At 39.9% G+C, this 17,407-nt stretch overlaps 1 protein-coding gene across 3 annotated transcripts in view; it reads left to right on the top strand.

Moving 5' to 3' along the window:
• Positions 1 to 17,407, top strand: part of pnpla7a (patatin-like phospholipase domain containing 7a) — a 41,997-nt gene that overhangs the window by 7,960 nt on the left and 16,630 nt on the right. For all 3 annotated transcript variants that reach the window (XM_077623311.1, XM_077623310.1, XM_077623312.1), the window contains exons 16-33: positions 1,312 to 1,389; positions 2,418 to 2,623; positions 2,721 to 2,852; positions 2,995 to 3,118; positions 5,195 to 5,308; positions 6,086 to 6,152; positions 6,222 to 6,371; positions 7,911 to 7,974; positions 8,069 to 8,237; positions 9,590 to 9,772; positions 9,852 to 9,970; positions 10,766 to 10,922; positions 13,562 to 13,678; positions 13,785 to 13,854; positions 16,461 to 16,577; positions 16,669 to 16,817; positions 16,952 to 17,104; positions 17,192 to 17,311. In XM_077623311.1, coding sequence (XP_077479437.1) covers positions 1,312 to 1,389; positions 2,418 to 2,623; positions 2,721 to 2,852; positions 2,995 to 3,118; positions 5,195 to 5,308; positions 6,086 to 6,152; positions 6,222 to 6,371; positions 7,911 to 7,974; positions 8,069 to 8,237; positions 9,590 to 9,772; positions 9,852 to 9,970; positions 10,766 to 10,922; positions 13,562 to 13,678; positions 13,785 to 13,854; positions 16,461 to 16,577; positions 16,669 to 16,817; positions 16,952 to 17,104; positions 17,192 to 17,311 — 2,289 coding nt within the window. The remainder of the gene's footprint in view (positions 1 to 1,311; positions 1,390 to 2,417; positions 2,624 to 2,720; positions 2,853 to 2,994; positions 3,119 to 5,194; positions 5,309 to 6,085; positions 6,153 to 6,221; positions 6,372 to 7,910; positions 7,975 to 8,068; positions 8,238 to 9,589; positions 9,773 to 9,851; positions 9,971 to 10,765; positions 10,923 to 13,561; positions 13,679 to 13,784; positions 13,855 to 16,460; positions 16,578 to 16,668; positions 16,818 to 16,951; positions 17,105 to 17,191; positions 17,312 to 17,407) is intronic.

The following is a 17,407-nucleotide window of genomic DNA, read 5'->3' as shown; positions in this document are numbered from 1 at the left end:
GACAGCTACAGTCTTCCCTCGATTATCGCGAATTCACTTCGCGTTTTTTTCCCTGCTCAAATTATTATTTATTTTTTTAAAGTTCATAAGAATGTGAAAATCCACTCTGAAACTCCTAATCGGAAGCCACTCTTGCTACTAGGACTCAGCACTGAAGGAAAAAAACGGTAGTTATAATAGGCGTGACCCTACTTTACGATTTTTTGATTATCGCGGCCATGTCTGGTCTACATTAGCTGCGATGTTCGAGGGATTACTGTACTATTCTTTCCACAAATCAACCTGATTGGTGACTAGATGGGGTTTATCTTACGATAATTCCAGTCTCATTTTCAGTGTGTTAAGACAGGTTTTCCCTTTTTTCCCTTGTTTAATATACCCCCCATTTAATATACCCAGGTATTAAACGGCAGGGGTATATTAAATGGCGCACAAACGGGAAGGTACGATCCACTACGCACTCTTTATGCCGTGACGGGGTAAGAGAAAGTCTGTTGCTGGCAGCGATACGGAGTCTTTGTCCGACTAGTAACTACTACTTACTGCTGTATAAAGTCTGACTTGGAATTTTAATGAACTTAAGTATCTATAATTATGCCCCCATGAACACCATACAAATCTTGCCAAAAAAGCTGAGTTGCCCTTTAATATACCTGGGTATATTAAATGGCAGGGGTATATTAAATGGCACACAAACGGGAGGCTCAAAAAAGCAATAATCATTTAATATACCTGGGTATACTAAACGGCAAAATACGGTACTACCATAATGAAATTGTTTAAAAATGTTAAAGCTAAATATGCCATGTTGAGTTCACATTGACTCAATATATGAAATAGTTCAGCCAATTCAAATCAATCAAAAGCCTTTATTGTCATTATACACAGCTGCGTATAACGACCCCCAGGAATTTGAAGGACTGGACCCTGTCTATGCATACTCCATTTATGAGGAGTTGGGCCAAATCTGTGTTGCATTTGCGAAAGTCCAGGATTATTTCTTTAGTTTTTGTGGTGTTTAGTGTGAGATTGTTCACCAAACACCACGAAGACCGTTTGTTGACCTCAGCTCTGTAGGCAGACTGTAGCTGAATACCGTTAATTAAACTCATTCAGCTACAACATTGGTTGTTTACGTGTGCACTGCAGTTGATTTGCGATGAAAATGAATGGCAGATTTTTCCTTTTGTTTTTTAAATCAAGGCGGTTTATTCTGCCAGTGAACTGCTAATCCTTTTTACATCAGTGTTGTTTAAATTGTAAGTATAACTGTGAAGATGATGTGAGATATTTTCTCTATAATGTTTTCAGGATCCGAGCCTACTTGAAGGAAGAGTGACCCTCCACCAAGTAAAAGCTGGTTCTGTGGTGGCTCGTCAGGGAGATCAGGTTAATCTCATTAATATTATCAATGATACTTCCTCTTAACCCTTTATCTGGCACTCAGTGAACTCATTGACATGCCATTGACAGCGCTAGACGTCCAATCAGTTTTGACTGGGACTGTTGTTGTCAATGACTTAAATCCAATGACAATGGGGGGGGGGTGACTTCCTGAATCTATTTGTTTTGGCTGGCATGGTCATCTCGCGCCTGCCAGAGGGCAGCAGGTTGAAGAGGTGGAAGCCAGGATGCGTAATGTCTTTTGTGATTCGCTTTGGTCTTCCTAGGCACCGGGGGTTGTGGCAGCTGATGAACCACCGTTGTGTCATCTGCAAATTTCAAAATGATGTTCTCAGGGTGGGTGGGTCTGCAGTCGTGCGTGTGGAGTGAGAAAAATAGTGGACTCAGCCGGTGCTGAACATTTGGGTGGAGGAGAGGTGAGGACCCAGTTCACGTGCTGGGGTCGATTGAACAGAAAGTCCTTAATCTAGGGGCAAGTAGAAGGTGGGAGCCCCAGGTTAGCCAATTTGGGGATCAGAATATCCGGTATTATTGTGTTAAAGGCTGAACTGTAGTCGATGGAGAGCATTCTGACAGAGAGAGCATGCATACGTTGCTTTGAAATGCCAACTACGGGCTGAGGGAAGGGCCAGAAAATATCATGCGTTAAAAAAAATAACAACGTCTAAGAGGGTTAATGTTAATGCGTCATTAACACGTTTATTGATTAATAAAATTAAAATGTGTACCTTCCTATAGTATGTCCAAAAGGTAATGTCCAAGTCTTTATGTAGGTTTTTTTTTCATTTTAATTACCAATAATAGTCAACCCATAAAGGGTTAAACGTTGTAGGTCATATTAAGTCATGTTGAAGAGATTTCCTGCCTTTAGGGATTTTAACCCTCCAGATCCAATTCATTTGAACATCTACAGCAGTCAATGACACTGAAACATGATTGGTCACTAGCAGTCTTCTTTCCTTCAATGATAATGAATGAGTCAAAAATCCCTTTTTTGCCCTTTCTCTTTTTAGGACGTGAGTATTCAGTTTGTGATTTCGGGCCTTCTTCATGTTTACCAAAGAATGATTGACCGCGAGGAAGACACCCGTCTTTTCGTGACGCATCCCGGAGAGCTTGTTGGGCAGCTTGCTGTCCTGACAGGAGAGCCCCTCATATTTACTGTCCGTGCCCAGCGAGACTGCAGTTTCCTCTCCATTTCCAAAACCCATTTCTATGAGTTAGTCCTTCTGCATTAAACTATATTCCTTTTCAATGCACCAATATCATTTTTACTTCATTTAATTAAATAAAAAGTACTATTTTTTTCTGTTTAGGATCATGCGCGTGGAACCAAAAGTAGTACTGAACGTCGCTCATGCTGTGGTGAGGAGGATGTCTTCTTTTGTCAGACAGATTGACTTTGCACTCGATTGGATGGCCGTGGAAGCGGGCAGGGCCGTCTACAGGTACTTTCACCAAGGTTGCACTTTGTTAGAGTAGAAGTAACACACAGCCCTGCCTTTTTGCCACCTCTTTGCAAAGAGATAAACACTGATCCAAGGTCTTGAACTTATGTTGAATTACCTTTAATGGAGGTATATTTTCTAGGCAGGGGGAGAAATCCGACAGCACTTTCATCGTGCTCAGTGGACGACTCCGCTCCGTAATCTTGAAGGAGGATGGGAAGAAGGAATTGATAGGGGAGTACGGACGCGGTGACCTGATTGGAGTGGTAAGGACCAAGCAGTAGTTATTTGAAGAAAAACAACTAAAATCTTCAATGTTCGGCATGCTTGATTGTCAGGAATATTCTCCATTAATGAGCTGCTAGTCTTATTACTGTTATCCTTTTTCATCACTAATGCGCTCATAACAAAATTGACCAAAATTGTTGACATGCAAGGCTGTACTGTAATATACCGGCAGCTCAATTGATGTTTTTTGCCATGTTAACTACACTCCTAACAAAAGGTATGAAAACTTATTTGGACTAGCACTGAAAATGTTCAATACTTGTTTGCAATGTTCCCTCTAAGCTGCGCGCGTGCGCAGTTGCGCACTACTCTCGTCTTCTCTGCGCACAGCAAATCATATGGAGCGCACAAAATAAAATCCCTTTTTTTTTTTTAAAGCTGTGAGGCCGACGCGCAAACCACTCATCCGCCAGGCCGCCCATTCATAGATATTAATCATTACATTTTATTATTACTAAATCATTTGTGTAGTAGACATACACCTGCTTATGGCAGGTGTGATACTGGTGTGTGCCCATAACGAGCAATGATGATGTTGCTCACACCGGTACTCAGTGTGCGCAGGGAGGTTGTCTTTCTGCCCAGACAAACAAAAAATTAGAGGGAACATTGCTTGTTTGCCTTGTAAACATAGTTTCAAAGTCGTAATGATTATTGCAAGGTTGTTCTATTCTTACCTTCATTAGTTTTATAATTTGCCATGTGGGTTTACATTTCACATTGTTTGTGTTTAATTGGGTCACATCCAGGAATCTGTCGGAATTCATTAGCCATGTTATACATACATATTTATTTTCTTTCTGCCGTCGTGGTCCTAAAAATAACTGTGGCGGAGAATCCTATGGTTACGGTTACCAGGAGGTGAGAATCTGTCAATTTGTAGGAGTTTTGTTCACATACAGTAACACCTTGACGTACGAGTGTCCCAACATTTGAGAAATTTGAGATACAAGCAAAATTCAGAGCAAATTTTTCCCTTGAGATACGAGCATACGAGACGGTTCCCGATGCGGTGGTCCCTGTGGCCAAGTATTCAAGAGGCTGCTTATGAGAAGAGCATCTTTCTCGCCACATCTCCCTCGAGTAAAGATATCTACGAGCACCGGCCATACAGGTTGCATTTTTTTCGCATTAATCGGTGCAAAATTAAGGGAAAAGCAATGGGTCAAAAGTAAGCCAGTGCAATTCAGAGCTAACCATCATTGCCAAGCTGCGCAGTGACATATATACGGAATCTACTTGGAATTGAAAGAAAAGAAATACTCTGAAAAAGACACCAGCTGAACCTTCAAAGCAAATCGTGGCTGCTTCGATAATTTAAAAAAATGAACTGGGATAGCACACGCCGTGAGGCACGGGGGAGCAGCTAGTTCCGACTTGAAAGTCGCGGCGGAATACATTAACACCTTTTGCCTCGGTTATAGTACAACAAAGTTACACTCATTTAAGCGTGTGTGTATCGCAACCTAAGTTCATTTATGTTAAATTTAAAGTTTATGTTATGTTACAAGCGCGTTGCCGTCAAGTCTCTCACTCTCTCTGTGCACTCCACGGTAAACGCTACCGTCTGTCTGTACTGAATAATTTCACATTTTTGTATTGAACATCATAACCACTAGATAGGTATTTGTTACTTTGTGAGTAGGTGGTGAATTAGAACAAATAAAAAGATGTTTTTCCGTTGTAATATTAATTTTTGCAGTGGGAACGGATTAATTTTTTTAGTTCATTTCTACGGGAAAAATTGATTTGAGATATGAGTAAATTGACATACGAGCTCTGTCCCGGAACGCATTAACCTTGTATCTCAAGGTATTTCTGTATTTTTGTTTCATTACAAACATGAGTGTTATAATTGGCTTTTAAAATAAGGACACTGCCTGACTACTAAACTCTATGTACTAAACTTGTTCATTTTCGAAGCCACATTGGATGAGGTCCACAGATACACCCAGATTTAAAATAGTGGAGAAAGTAGCAGCAAATAATCTGATAGTTAAGTTGGTTAAAGGATTCTTCTTTTGCGACTTACAGTGTCGTCATACTCTGCACAGGTGGAGGCCTTGACCCATCAAAACCGAGCCACCACCGTCCATGCTGTAAGAGACTCTGAGCTTGCAAAACTGCCACAAGGTGCCCTCAGCTCTATCAAGAGGAAGTTCCCGCAGGTACCCTTAATTAAGGCCGATGAACTTTTTGCCATATACAGTAATCCCTCGAATTTCAAGGATAATGTAGACCAGACATGGCCGCGATAATCGAAAAACTGCGAAGTAGGATCCACCCCTATTATTACTACCATATGACATGTTTTCCCATCTATACAAAAATACAAGTTTGAGTTTCATTAATTTAACAAGAGACAGCCTAATATTTATTCTGCTTTTATTGTTTTATTATGTCAAACAAGCCCTGCGGTGCCGTTTTTATAACACTAGTGTGTATTGGTAGCAATCCCCAACCCAGTATACAAGGATGTACTGTATTTGTATTTGTAAACTCTGGAATTGTTACATCAATGCTGGGTAGTTTATTGCAACCCCCTGATTACCAGGAAAAATAATGTTGTCCAAGCCCATTTATTTTGAAATTCCCCAATCTGTGTGAAGGAATTTGAACACTGCAAAAGAAGTTTGGTATCATTAGAAAGCTCTGTATGTCCCCTATAGAGCACAAAAGGAGTTAATGCAATTGGATGCACTAGGTGGAAGATATTTATGTTTAGAAATGTCCTCTACAGAGGACAAATTTGAACTACTGGTAGTCAGGAGGATATTATTTGTTATTCTCAATAGTTGAAAATGTTGAAAAAGGACACACTTATAATACACATGCACGTGGATAAAATCTCCTAAGAAGAAAAACACACAATGATCATTAGAATAATGACAATGCATCAGTCTTTTAGATTAGAGACTTACTTTTGGAATGTTTTTGCATCACAGGTTGTCACACGGCTCATCCACTTGCTTGGGCAGAAGATTCTCCAGCAGGTTAATCTTCCTCTAACAGGTGTGCGCACTTTACATATATATTCATAAGTGAAAAAACTTTTTGGCAAGAATCACTTGGTGCCTCCAGGTCGCAGTTTGGCACTGCACACCCCTGGCAGTAAATGGGACGCAGGCAACCAGGCGTCCAACCTTTCCACGGTGACTGTTCTACCCGTCTCCGAGGAGGTGCCGCTCACCGCTTTCACCCTGGAGCTGCAGCATGCACTCCTTGCAATAGGTAGAAATTATTTAATATTATTTTCTGGTAGATCTGACTTGGCTGGTTTGCCATCTTTGCTTCTAGGAGAGCACCATATTTTTCGACTAAGTCACACCTGAGTACAGTAATACCTACGGTAATGTTCCATATCCTGTTTACCTTTGATTTTAATATGTCATTCAAAAGATTGATTTATTGTAAGGCATGGTAACACTCTTGTAGTCAGAAAGGTTTAACAAAATACAGTTGTACCTCCTAATTACAAAATTAATTGGTTCCAGAACTTTTTTGTAAGTTGAACATTTTGTAAGTAGAGCAGTACTTCATATGTCAATTCCCTAATTCGTTCCACTGTCTTAACAAAACTGCTAACTAAACCCTTTAAAATTGATCAAAAGTGTCCCAATTTTGTAGGAAAGATGTGAAAACACACAAAAATGAGAGAAAACGATCATACATTTTTTTTAATAAGTCATTAAAATGAATAATAAACATGCATTCGTTTTGAAGAGCAGGTGCACAAGTGTCAGGAGGCTAACGTTAGGCAAAAGAGACAGAAAGCACACATGCAGACATCTAATACACATAAAATAAAGAATTCAAAACATTACATTGAACTTTTAATCTCTCATTAATGATTTAGGATTTCTTTGGCATCTAATTTTTTCACCCATTTTATTTATTGCCACAGTGGATTACCCGTTTGGGTTTATGTTCTCCTTTGTTAGTGCTTGTTTACGGGTGTTTTGAGAAAAATTGATCTATAGACAATTGCCTTTGACGACTTTTTATAAAGTTTTTTTTAAATTCACAAGACAAACGTCAAATTGGATCGCATGACTCGTGAACACCTTTTGTGTTTGTTTTTCCCATCAAGTCGGAAATGGCCTTAACTCCTGCTCTTTCGGCTCCTACGTTAAGAGTTCATTTTGGTGCACCGCGACACACTTTCGCTCACCGCAGGCTGCGTTTCAGGTTGAGGCTCGCCTGCGTTTCCTTCTAAGGTACTCAGCCACAGCTTCCTCCAAGCATAGGTTCAAGCACATGACAAACGGCGGTCAAACGGACATGAGAGAATCTTGAAACATGAAGAATTGTTGTTGTGAGACACCCAATGAGAGCCCACTAGAGTGTAGTAAACTTGTCAACCAAGAAGTGATGCATCCGCGACAATTTACAAAAGGCAGATACATCAAATATATTGACGTTTTCATAACTTAGATCTTGTTTTCGTATGTTGAGGCACTCCTTTGCATCTCAAAATGTTTCGTAAACTGAAATTGTTATACCTAGACACATTCGTAAGTAGAGGTACGACTGTTATAATAAATGACATTCTATTAAAAAGGTGGGAGCTAAAGTACTTTTTAACTCATTGATGATATTAGACGTACATTCCCTTTTGAATTGGAAGCACTGGTAATGATCTAACAGCCAAAGGAGGAAAACGACCACATGATTGGACGTTAATCCCAGTAAATGGAACTGAAAGATTCAATAAACAGAAGCTCTATAGCAGCAGTAATCTAAACCCACATTTGCCTCTTTCACATTCAGGTCCCACTCTTCTGTTGACCAGCGATATAATTAAACAACGCCTTGGAGTTGCAGCGTTAGACAGGTATGTTCTATAGTAGCGTGATCTAAATGATTTATGGTTTGCGGTACAAGCATCTTGTCATTTTATTCCCTGCCCTACTTCTTCCCCGTCACAGCGTTCATGAATATCGTCTCTCCAGTTGGTTGGGCCAACAGGAAGACATTCATCGCATCGTTCTTTACCAAACAGACTACACACTTACCCCCTGGACTCAACGGTGTATTCGTCAGGCCGACTCCATCCTCATTGTGGGCATAGGCGAGCAGGATCCTGCTGTTGGAGAGGTCAGGGTTCAAGACTAAACCGCATGCTTTTTTTGTGTGATTCTACCTACGCTACATGACAATGGCCCCAAAACAGGAGAGCAGTGATTTCCCCATGCCTGATTTACATTATTATTATTATTTTTTGTAAAGAAACATTCATTGATTATTTCCTCGTAGTGAACCAACCGCATAAGCTATTTTTTTCTAGATAAAGGAACATTGACATTTCGTAAAAGGCACATTCTAACCTATTTGCAACCTGAAAGGAAATTTGTAAGTGCTGGGCGATATGGAAAATCCGACGTGCTAATAACCACTTATGCCGCCGAGCCGCCTGCTAAATTTTAACGTTTTAGAATTTTTTTATTTGGATACTTAGTGTAAAAAAACGCGATATACAGAAGCCGTGAAGTGGTGAAGGATGACAGTAGTCAAATACTGTCATCCATCACCACTTCACGGCTTCAACAGTCATTGCTTCAGTCTATCGCGGTATTCTATATTAATTATCCAAACCAAGTGTACATAAAACGTCCAAATTCACACTGAAGCTTGCAAATGGAAGACAGGAGATGGAAAAATGGCAGAAGTCACGGCACCGCTTCTTCTTCGGCGCTGAGTTGGGTGGCATTCAGCGCCGAGGAAGAAACAAAATTTCACCGTAGAAGAATGACGTGTCAAGTAATATAAAACGCAGAGAAGGTATGGTAGTAATAATTGGGGTGACCCTACTTTGCGGTTTTTCGATTATTGTGGCCATGTTTGGTCTACATTATCTGCAAAATTAGAGGGATTACTGTATAACGTTGTGATACTTCTGTTTCAATTTGAGTTAAAAAGATAGGATATACTTTTTTCCCCTCCTTTATACATTTCCAAGGTATCAGATTGGAACTCTGTATCGGCAAATTCTCAATCGGATTTGCATTCAAAAATATCTGATTGGAACATGCCGAATGCATCTTTAGCTTATTTTCGTTGGACCCTGCGGCATGTAAAGCTGCAGGAGAATGATACTAGAAAGGGTAGAATCAGTAGTCAATACTTATCAGAAGGAAGGTAATTGCTTTCTCAGGGGGAAAACACAGGAATGTATCCAAATCTTACAACCAATGGTGAAAAAGATAGAAAGACAGATCAATATTTGCAGGGACAAAAATCGAGTCATAGCCAAGGATTTGATGTTTTGGGACCACACACATCCTCATGCATGACTCATTTGTCCTGGAAAAAAAACCCAAAAAGATTATTTTCAAGGAAGCTCCCTTCCGGTAACTGTTTTCTAATCACGTTAAACACATTCAGTGTTGGCCACATACAATCACTCATCATTATGCGGCACCTGTAAAATCTTGATGGCTTCCCTCTAGCTGGAGCGCATGCTGGAAGGAAGTGCTGTGCGTGCCCAGAAGCAGCTGGTACTGCTTCACAAAGAAGACGGCCCACCTCCCAAGGGGACTGTGGACTGGCTCAACATGCGGAGCTGGATCTCTAGACACCTCCATCTATCATGCCCACGACGGGTCTTCTCTAAGAGGAGCCTGCCCAAACTGGTGGGCACGTCCAAGATACTTTTCATCCCACATCCTCATTTGTCCTATTCCTCATTTTCAATCGTTTTCTTCTTTTTAGTTGGAGCTATATGAGCGTGTATTTGAGAAGCCACCAGATCGCCATGGAGATTTTTCTCGACTAGCCCGAGTCCTCACTGGGAATGCCATTGCCCTCGTCTTGGGTGGAGGCGGAGCCAGGTAAAAGGCTACATATAGTATTACACAACCTTGAGTTTAGGTTATATACTTCAAAATTTGATCTGGATTTTGGAAAAAAATATTGTCTTGCATGCTTTGTCTCAATGAAACACTGAAGATCTGTTTGGTTCCTCGAAAGTATCAAACAGTTAACAGTTTTACAGGGGACCAGAAGCCTTGAATTTGTAGTGTAAGAAAAAAAAATGGCACCGCAGTTACTGCTTTACTTTTTATCACCTTTTGTTTTGTTCACATGCCTAAAAAAGTTATTTTTAATATCCACTGCAATTTTGTCCTTTGTTAATAATGGCTATGTTATGAAATAACTGGCACATTCAGATTCCACCCTTGATACTCTTCCATTTTTGTTTTGACCTCTTTTCCAAATCATGAATTATCATTGTTCTGAAGGTACAAGATATCACATAGTATTCCGAAAATGTTTTTTTAATTTTCGGTGTTTTAAGAAAGAAAGAAGAAAGCAACATCCTACCTTTTTACTATTACTTCACAATTGTTTTTTCCTTGGTTTCCTGCTGTTGTCTTTAGGGAAAATGTGCTGTATTGTTTTCTGATTATTTCTACTATTGCTTTTTTACATCTTTTTAAAAATATTACTCTCTTTGCCTGTAAAGTTTGATTTAATGTTGGAGGCAGCTTTTACTTAGATTTGAACCCTACTGTTATAGTCCGTGTAGGAAGATAAATTCCTCCTTCCTGCAACTACTGGCATGGATTTATTTCCTAATTTGAATATAAATGTAATCCTCTCTTGTTTATCTGTCTTGCTTGTAGAGGTTGTTCCCAGGTCGGGATTGTCCGAGCTCTCTGTGAGGCCGGAATCCCTGTCGATCTCATCGGGGGGACTTCCATCGGTTCCCTGTTGGGGGCACTCTATGCCGAAGATCGGAGCCATAGCCGCATGAGGATAAGGGCCCGAGAATGGGCAATGGTAAGAATTTTCCATTTCTTCGGCGGCATTTACCTCCAAAATACGCCTGAAAGTATTATTCACTACTTCTCAAACAATAAACTAATACAGTCTCTGTATAATGATAGTTCTCTTTTGCTGTTGGTACTGTTATTACTTTGTCCTCTGGAACTTGGGTCATGCTGTTTGACTTGGAGTGTTGAGGCATTTTTCCTTGATCTCATACTCGAAATCTTGTGTATGGGGATGCAAGCAAAAATTTTTTCTCTTTGTGTAGGAATACAGTACAGCAAAATCAGTCAACCGCACACCACTTTCTTGTCTTCTGTTTTTCCTCAATGATAACAGGGCCCGCCAATAAGTTTAAATAAAGAACTTCATGTTGTCAAACGGTAGTCAAAAGAGTTGTAGTTGTTGTTGTGGCAGTCTCCAATGGGAAGTAAAGCAGGCCGAAATGCTACTGCGATAATTTCAAAATAAAATAACAGGTACAGGAAATGTATTTCCACATTTTGGGGGAATTTCTAACTTTGATCGTATGTTTTCGGGCATTTGCATATCAAAGGGTTTCATAACCTGAAAACTTCATATTTAGAGGCATTTGTAAGTCGGGGTTCAAATTTATGTATTTTCCCTTTTTATTTTGCATATATTTTGGATAGTTCAACAGTGGTACCTCGAGATAAGAGCTAAATATGTTCCGGGATTGAGCTCGTATGTCGATTTACTCGAATCTCAAATGAACGTTTCCCATAAAAATGAACTAAAAACAAATTAATTCGTTCCAACCCTCTTAAAAAACACCAAAAACGATATTGGATTGGAAAAACATTTTTATTTGTTCTAATTCGCCATCTATTAACAGAGTGACAAATAACTAGTGGTTATGATGTTTAATAGTACTAAAATTAGACCGATTTCGCGGAGGGGAGCGAGTGAGGGACAGAAAGAGAGTGGGACGTAGAGCAAGAGAGAGGGGGAAAGAGAGAGACTTTTTGCACGGCAACGCGCTCGTGACATAACATAAACAAATTTAAATGAACTTGGATTACGATGCATACACAAATACATTTAATCTAACCTTACACTAAACTTAATTCAAATTTTGTTTTACATTTTTATACCTTTCTTCTCCCGGTTTGGCTCTATTTGCCCCGCCTCCACCCTGACTTTCAGCTGCAGCTAAAAGAAACCTATTGAGGGTTGTTTGCTTTTGTCTTCTCTTCAAAATATTCCAAAAATGATGCACACAAATGTCCTCACAATAGGCTAGGACCACTTGCCAACGAGAAGTAGTATGCTCCTCTCGTTTTAGCGATCAAGCTCTGCCATTCTGCACTGACTAAGGGGGGAAAAAGACACTGAAAAAATGCAACGCTCCGACCAGTGCTCGTAGAGACATTACACGAGGGAGTTGCAGGGAGAAAGACGGTGCCCATGATAATAATAATAATAATAATAATAATAATATAATCGGACATAGGCCCCTGTCGTCATCATCAACAACAAAAAGCCTACTTGTCATCACACCCAGAAACTGCATATGACGAAATTGGTGGTGCTTCTCCATAAGCTACGTTTACTCGGCAAAAGACCTAAATAAGTTATAGTTACGGACTTGTAATTTGGCATTCTGCTGTTATGGATACAGGTCACTTACCTCTCACTGTCTTTCACTTACCTTCAGTCAGCTAGTAGGAGGCAGATCACCACCCAAACATCTTTTCATATTACCTCAGAAGGGAATGTGTGTTGTGTTACTGCAAATTTAGAGTTCTGATGGATGTGGGGAAAAAAAACTGTCCCTAAGCCTATTTGTCCGTACTTTGTGGGACCTATAGCGTCTGCCAGAGGGCAGCAGCTGGAACAGATTGTGACCAGGGTGGTAAGGGTCCCCTATGATGTTCCTGGCTCTGCTGAGGTAACGAGGGCTGGCAATGTCTTCCAGTGAGGGCAGAGAGCAGCCGACAATCCTCTGGGCAGTGTTAATCACTTTCTGCATGGCCTTTTTGTCTGCCGCTGTGCTTCCAGCGTACCACACTGTGATGCAGTACGCCAGGACGCTCTCTACAGTGGTTCTATAGAAGGTTATCAGAAGCTTGGTGCCCAAGTTGTTCTTCCTAAGTTCCTATGATGTTCTTACGAGAAGCCTCTCGCGTCCGCTGTATGCTCGTATATCAAAATGTATCTCGTATCTCAAGACAAATATTTGCTCGAAATTTTACTCGTATATCAAATTGCTCGTATGTCGGGGCACTCGTATGTCGAAGTATTACTGTACTCAGTGGTGATTTATAGTCCAAAAAATATGGTGTTTCTTGTGATGCACTTTTGTGTGGGAAAATCACATGGTTCAGTATTGTCTGTGGCTCTGTCCTCGTTGCTAATGAACATAAAAGCATATCGACTGAAACAAAAATCTCTTACCATCAGCCAGGGGGTTGGACAAATATTGCTCTCAAATCAACTAAATAAAAAACTGAAGGGATGTTTATATACATGTAATGAAATAATTCTAAGAAACCCTATAGTAATTAAAATGAGGAAAGAAATCCCATTAACAATTTACTTAACATTAAATAAATATTGGCTCATCAATTAATTGTTGTTTGTAGTTGGAAAGGAAGAAAGCAAAACTAATTTTTCAGTTTTCTCTGCAGGAAATGACTTCGGTCTTCAAGAAGGTTTTAGATTTAACATATCCAGTCACCTCCATGTTCTCTGGCGCAGCTTTCAACTCCAGCATCAGCAATGTATTCAAGAGTAAACAAATTGAGGTGAGAAGAGGTGGTTTGAATCCCACTGACAATGACAAAAAATTGCAGTTAGGTGAATAGACAATGATGACCTTTAGCTCTTACCTGTTTCTGTTTGTGCATGCAGGACCTTTGGATACCATATTTCAATATAACAGCTGACATTAGTGCCTCTGCAATGAGAGTGCACACTGATGGTAGGTGTCTCCAAAGTGCTATGACCACACTTATTCAGGTATCCTTTCCAAGCTATTGCACATCTGAGATTCAAACCTATTTTTATAACAGCTTTCGTAATACTGTATAGTTTTACAATGGCAACGGGCATTGTCACTTGTTTCCCATTCTACGTTGGGGCCATTTGATGAACATAACATTTAAGTTAATGGACAGTTTGAAATAGCTTTAGATTGCTGAATTTTAACCGATTATTGAAACAGCTTTGTTTAACATTTTCTCAAAACCCATGTAGAATAATCCACATTGATGGTCTGTTCTAATCTAATCCATTTGTAAATCTGTGGTAAATTCAGCGTGTTGAGTGTATTTTAGTGATGAAATTCAATACGTTACAATAGAACCCGCCAGAGAAGTCCCCAGACGCAAGATGATAGCTGGTTTCTCACACCACTGACTCAGCCTTTAGATGTCTAGCCTTATTCATAGGGATTTCCCCCTGTCCGATCCTGTGATTTGAAATCGGGCTTGATCATGATCACGTGATTTTTAGATCAGAATCTGGTAAAAAAAGAAAAAAAGAAATTGGTTTATTAAAATTGACTTTTTGGGGGGAAATATTAAGTTATTGGCTGCCATTTACGGCAATATATATCCCAACCATTTTGACTGGCAGTGAAGCATGGTCACTCGATGCCTGGACATCCCAGTTTAAATAAATGTAATGCTTATTGCTGTCAGTTGTAGTGGATAAGCTAAAGGCTACTAGCAACAAAATAATTACAATAATGGGATGCCCGCAATCCGACCACGTGATTGGAATTTGGGCTTGACCATGTCATTGTAAGAAGATGGGAATCGGGTGAGAGATTTTGTTTTTAAGATTTTTTTGTAGTAAAGGGCTACAAAGCAACAGAATTAGATGTACAAAGAAACGGTATTGGCGGATACTCAAAATCAGGTTACTCGGGTGCAAAAAAAATATCTGATCAGCACAACTCTACTTATATGATATTTATGAGGGGGAAAACTTTGTACTTACAGTGCACGGTATGACGTTTGCGCTGGAAATGTAAATGGAATGTTTTTAAATTATGGCAATGGCCGAGTTTTATTTTTTTTGGGCAAGTCTGAGAAATGTAAGGTTATGGCGTAGAGCGTCAAAATGGCGTAGGGCGGGAAAATAGACTGTAATGTGTGAAAAACAAGCTCAAGGCGTCAGAGTTGAAAACCCTGTTTTAAAGGAATAAATATCCAAATTTTGCCCTAAAATTGTTAGTGGCGGCTACACAAATCTTGGCAGAAACCTTGTCAGACTTCATCAAATAACAGAGGATTAGTAATTTTATGTCCAGAAGTTATCCATCTAATTAAGCAGGCCTGGAACAAAAATAGATAAAAAATTATGCTCTTAGGATCTTTAGAATATATAAATATATAAACATATACAAATCTCTAAAATTCAGATCTGGCCTTCGTCCCCCAAACCACCTCAACAAGAAAAAAAACAAACAACCAGAACAAGTACTTTTTTTTTTAAACGTCCTCCCCAGGTGGTTTTAAACAGGACAATGGCAAGGGCCTCAAACTCAACTCATCCAGGGGCTGCTGGAACAAGAACAAAGTGAGCGAGAATTAAAGAGTTCCATCTGGACAGTCTAAAAATAAAGTGTTTCTAATTGAGTCATAAAGGCCACACGACTCAAAATGTCAGGTCCACATATTTTGTGGACGCCAGGTTTTTATGAAATTGTTTCCTTTTAAATAGCAAAACAAGTCACTTGTCCTTTAAAATGTTTCAGTATGCAGCCTCTGATAAATTTAATAAAATAATAACTAAACATTCATGCATTCATTTTCTGAACCTGTTATCCTCACGTGGGTGGTGGGGGGTGCTGGAGCCTATCCCAGCTAACTATGGGCACCAGGCGGGGGACACCCTAAATCGGTGGCCAGCCAATCACAGGGCACAAGGAGAAGAAACAACCGTTCACGCTCACACTCATACCTAGGGACAATTTAGAGCACATGTCAAAGTGGCGGCCCGGGGGCCAAATCTGGCCCGCCGCATCATTTTGTGTGGCCCGGGAAAGTAAATCATGAGTGCCGACTTTCTGTTTTAGGATCAAATTAAAATGAAGAGTATAGATGTATATTACATTTCCTGATTTTCCCCCTTTTTAAATCAATAATTGTAATTTTTTTTAATCATTTTTTTCTGTGTTTTAAGTTCAAAAATCATTTTGTAAAATATATATATATATATATATATATATATATATATATATATATATATATATATATATATATATATATATAAAAGCTAAAATAAACATATTTTTAGATCTATGAAAAACTGAATATTCAGGGCTTTTACTCCAGTTCTAAAAAAAAAAAATCTAAATATTATATCTAAAATGGTCTGGCCCACGTGAAATCAAGTTGACGTTAAAGCGGCCCGCGAACCAACCTGAGTCTGACACCCTTGATTTAGAGTGTTCATCCGCCATGACACAAAAACAATTCCCATCATTTTATTTTGAAGTCTTAATCAGAGATCCTTATGGTGATTAGCATAAAATATTTCTTTTTCATGTTGTACACTTTACAATGTTGTCTTTGTAAGGTTCTTTATGGAGGTATGTCCGTGCCAGCATGACCCTCTCTGGGTATCTGCCCCCTCTCTGCGACCCAAAAGACGGTCATCTGCTAATGGACGGAGGCTACATTAACAACCTACCAGGTTCGGACTTCCCTTGTATTTTTAATTTTTCCCGAGATTTTGTCAATTTTCAACTCTGTCGCTTTTTAATTTATTTTTTTGTCACCGCCAGCTGATGTGGCGCGCTCAATGGGAGCCAAAGTGGTGATAGCAATTGATGTGGGCAGTCGTGATGAAACCAACCTCACTAATTATGGGGACTCTCTATCAGGCTGGTGGCTGCTATGGAAACGCCTCAATCCCCTGGCAGAGAAAGTCAAGGTAATGGCGTCATTAGAAAATAAAAGGCCAAATACAGGATGTTGGACCTTTGTGGGGTTTTATGGGTCATTAAATGCAGTTTTAACAGGACGATGGTTTCCTTAAGGGGTTTTCTCACTGGTGCGTTTGCTCAGGTTTTGAACATGGCAGAGATTCAGACCCGGTTGGCCTATGTGTGCTGTGTGCGACACCTGGAGTCTGTGAAGAATAGCGACTACTGCGAGTATATCCGACCTCCCATCGACCGTTACCGGACGCTGGAGTTTGGGAAGTTTGATGAAATTGCGGTATGTTTACATGCACTTTAATGTCCTCTGGTTTGTTGTTCCTTTTTTTGAGTTTGGAAAAATCCTATCTCGTCTGTGTCATCTTAGGAGGTAGGATACCAGCATGGCAAGACGGTGTTCGATGTGTGGCGTCGTAGTGGAGTGGTGGAGAAAATGCTGAAAGACAGACATCAGGAAGAGTTTCACAACACGCAATGCAAGAATAATGTGAGTTCCCACTTGGTCACTCGAACTTCTTTGTGTGTCTATATCACAATCACGGCCGGATTTTTAGTGCCATGCTTTAATACTGAATTCCGGCAC

Source organism: Stigmatopora argus, chromosome 16, assembly GCF_051989625.1.
Source record: "Stigmatopora argus isolate UIUO_Sarg chromosome 16, RoL_Sarg_1.0, whole genome shotgun sequence".
Taxonomy (NCBI): Eukaryota; Metazoa; Chordata; class Actinopteri; order Syngnathiformes; family Syngnathidae; genus Stigmatopora; species Stigmatopora argus.
Note: the sequence above shows the minus strand (reverse complement) of the source record. Positions and strands in the feature narration are given on the sequence as shown.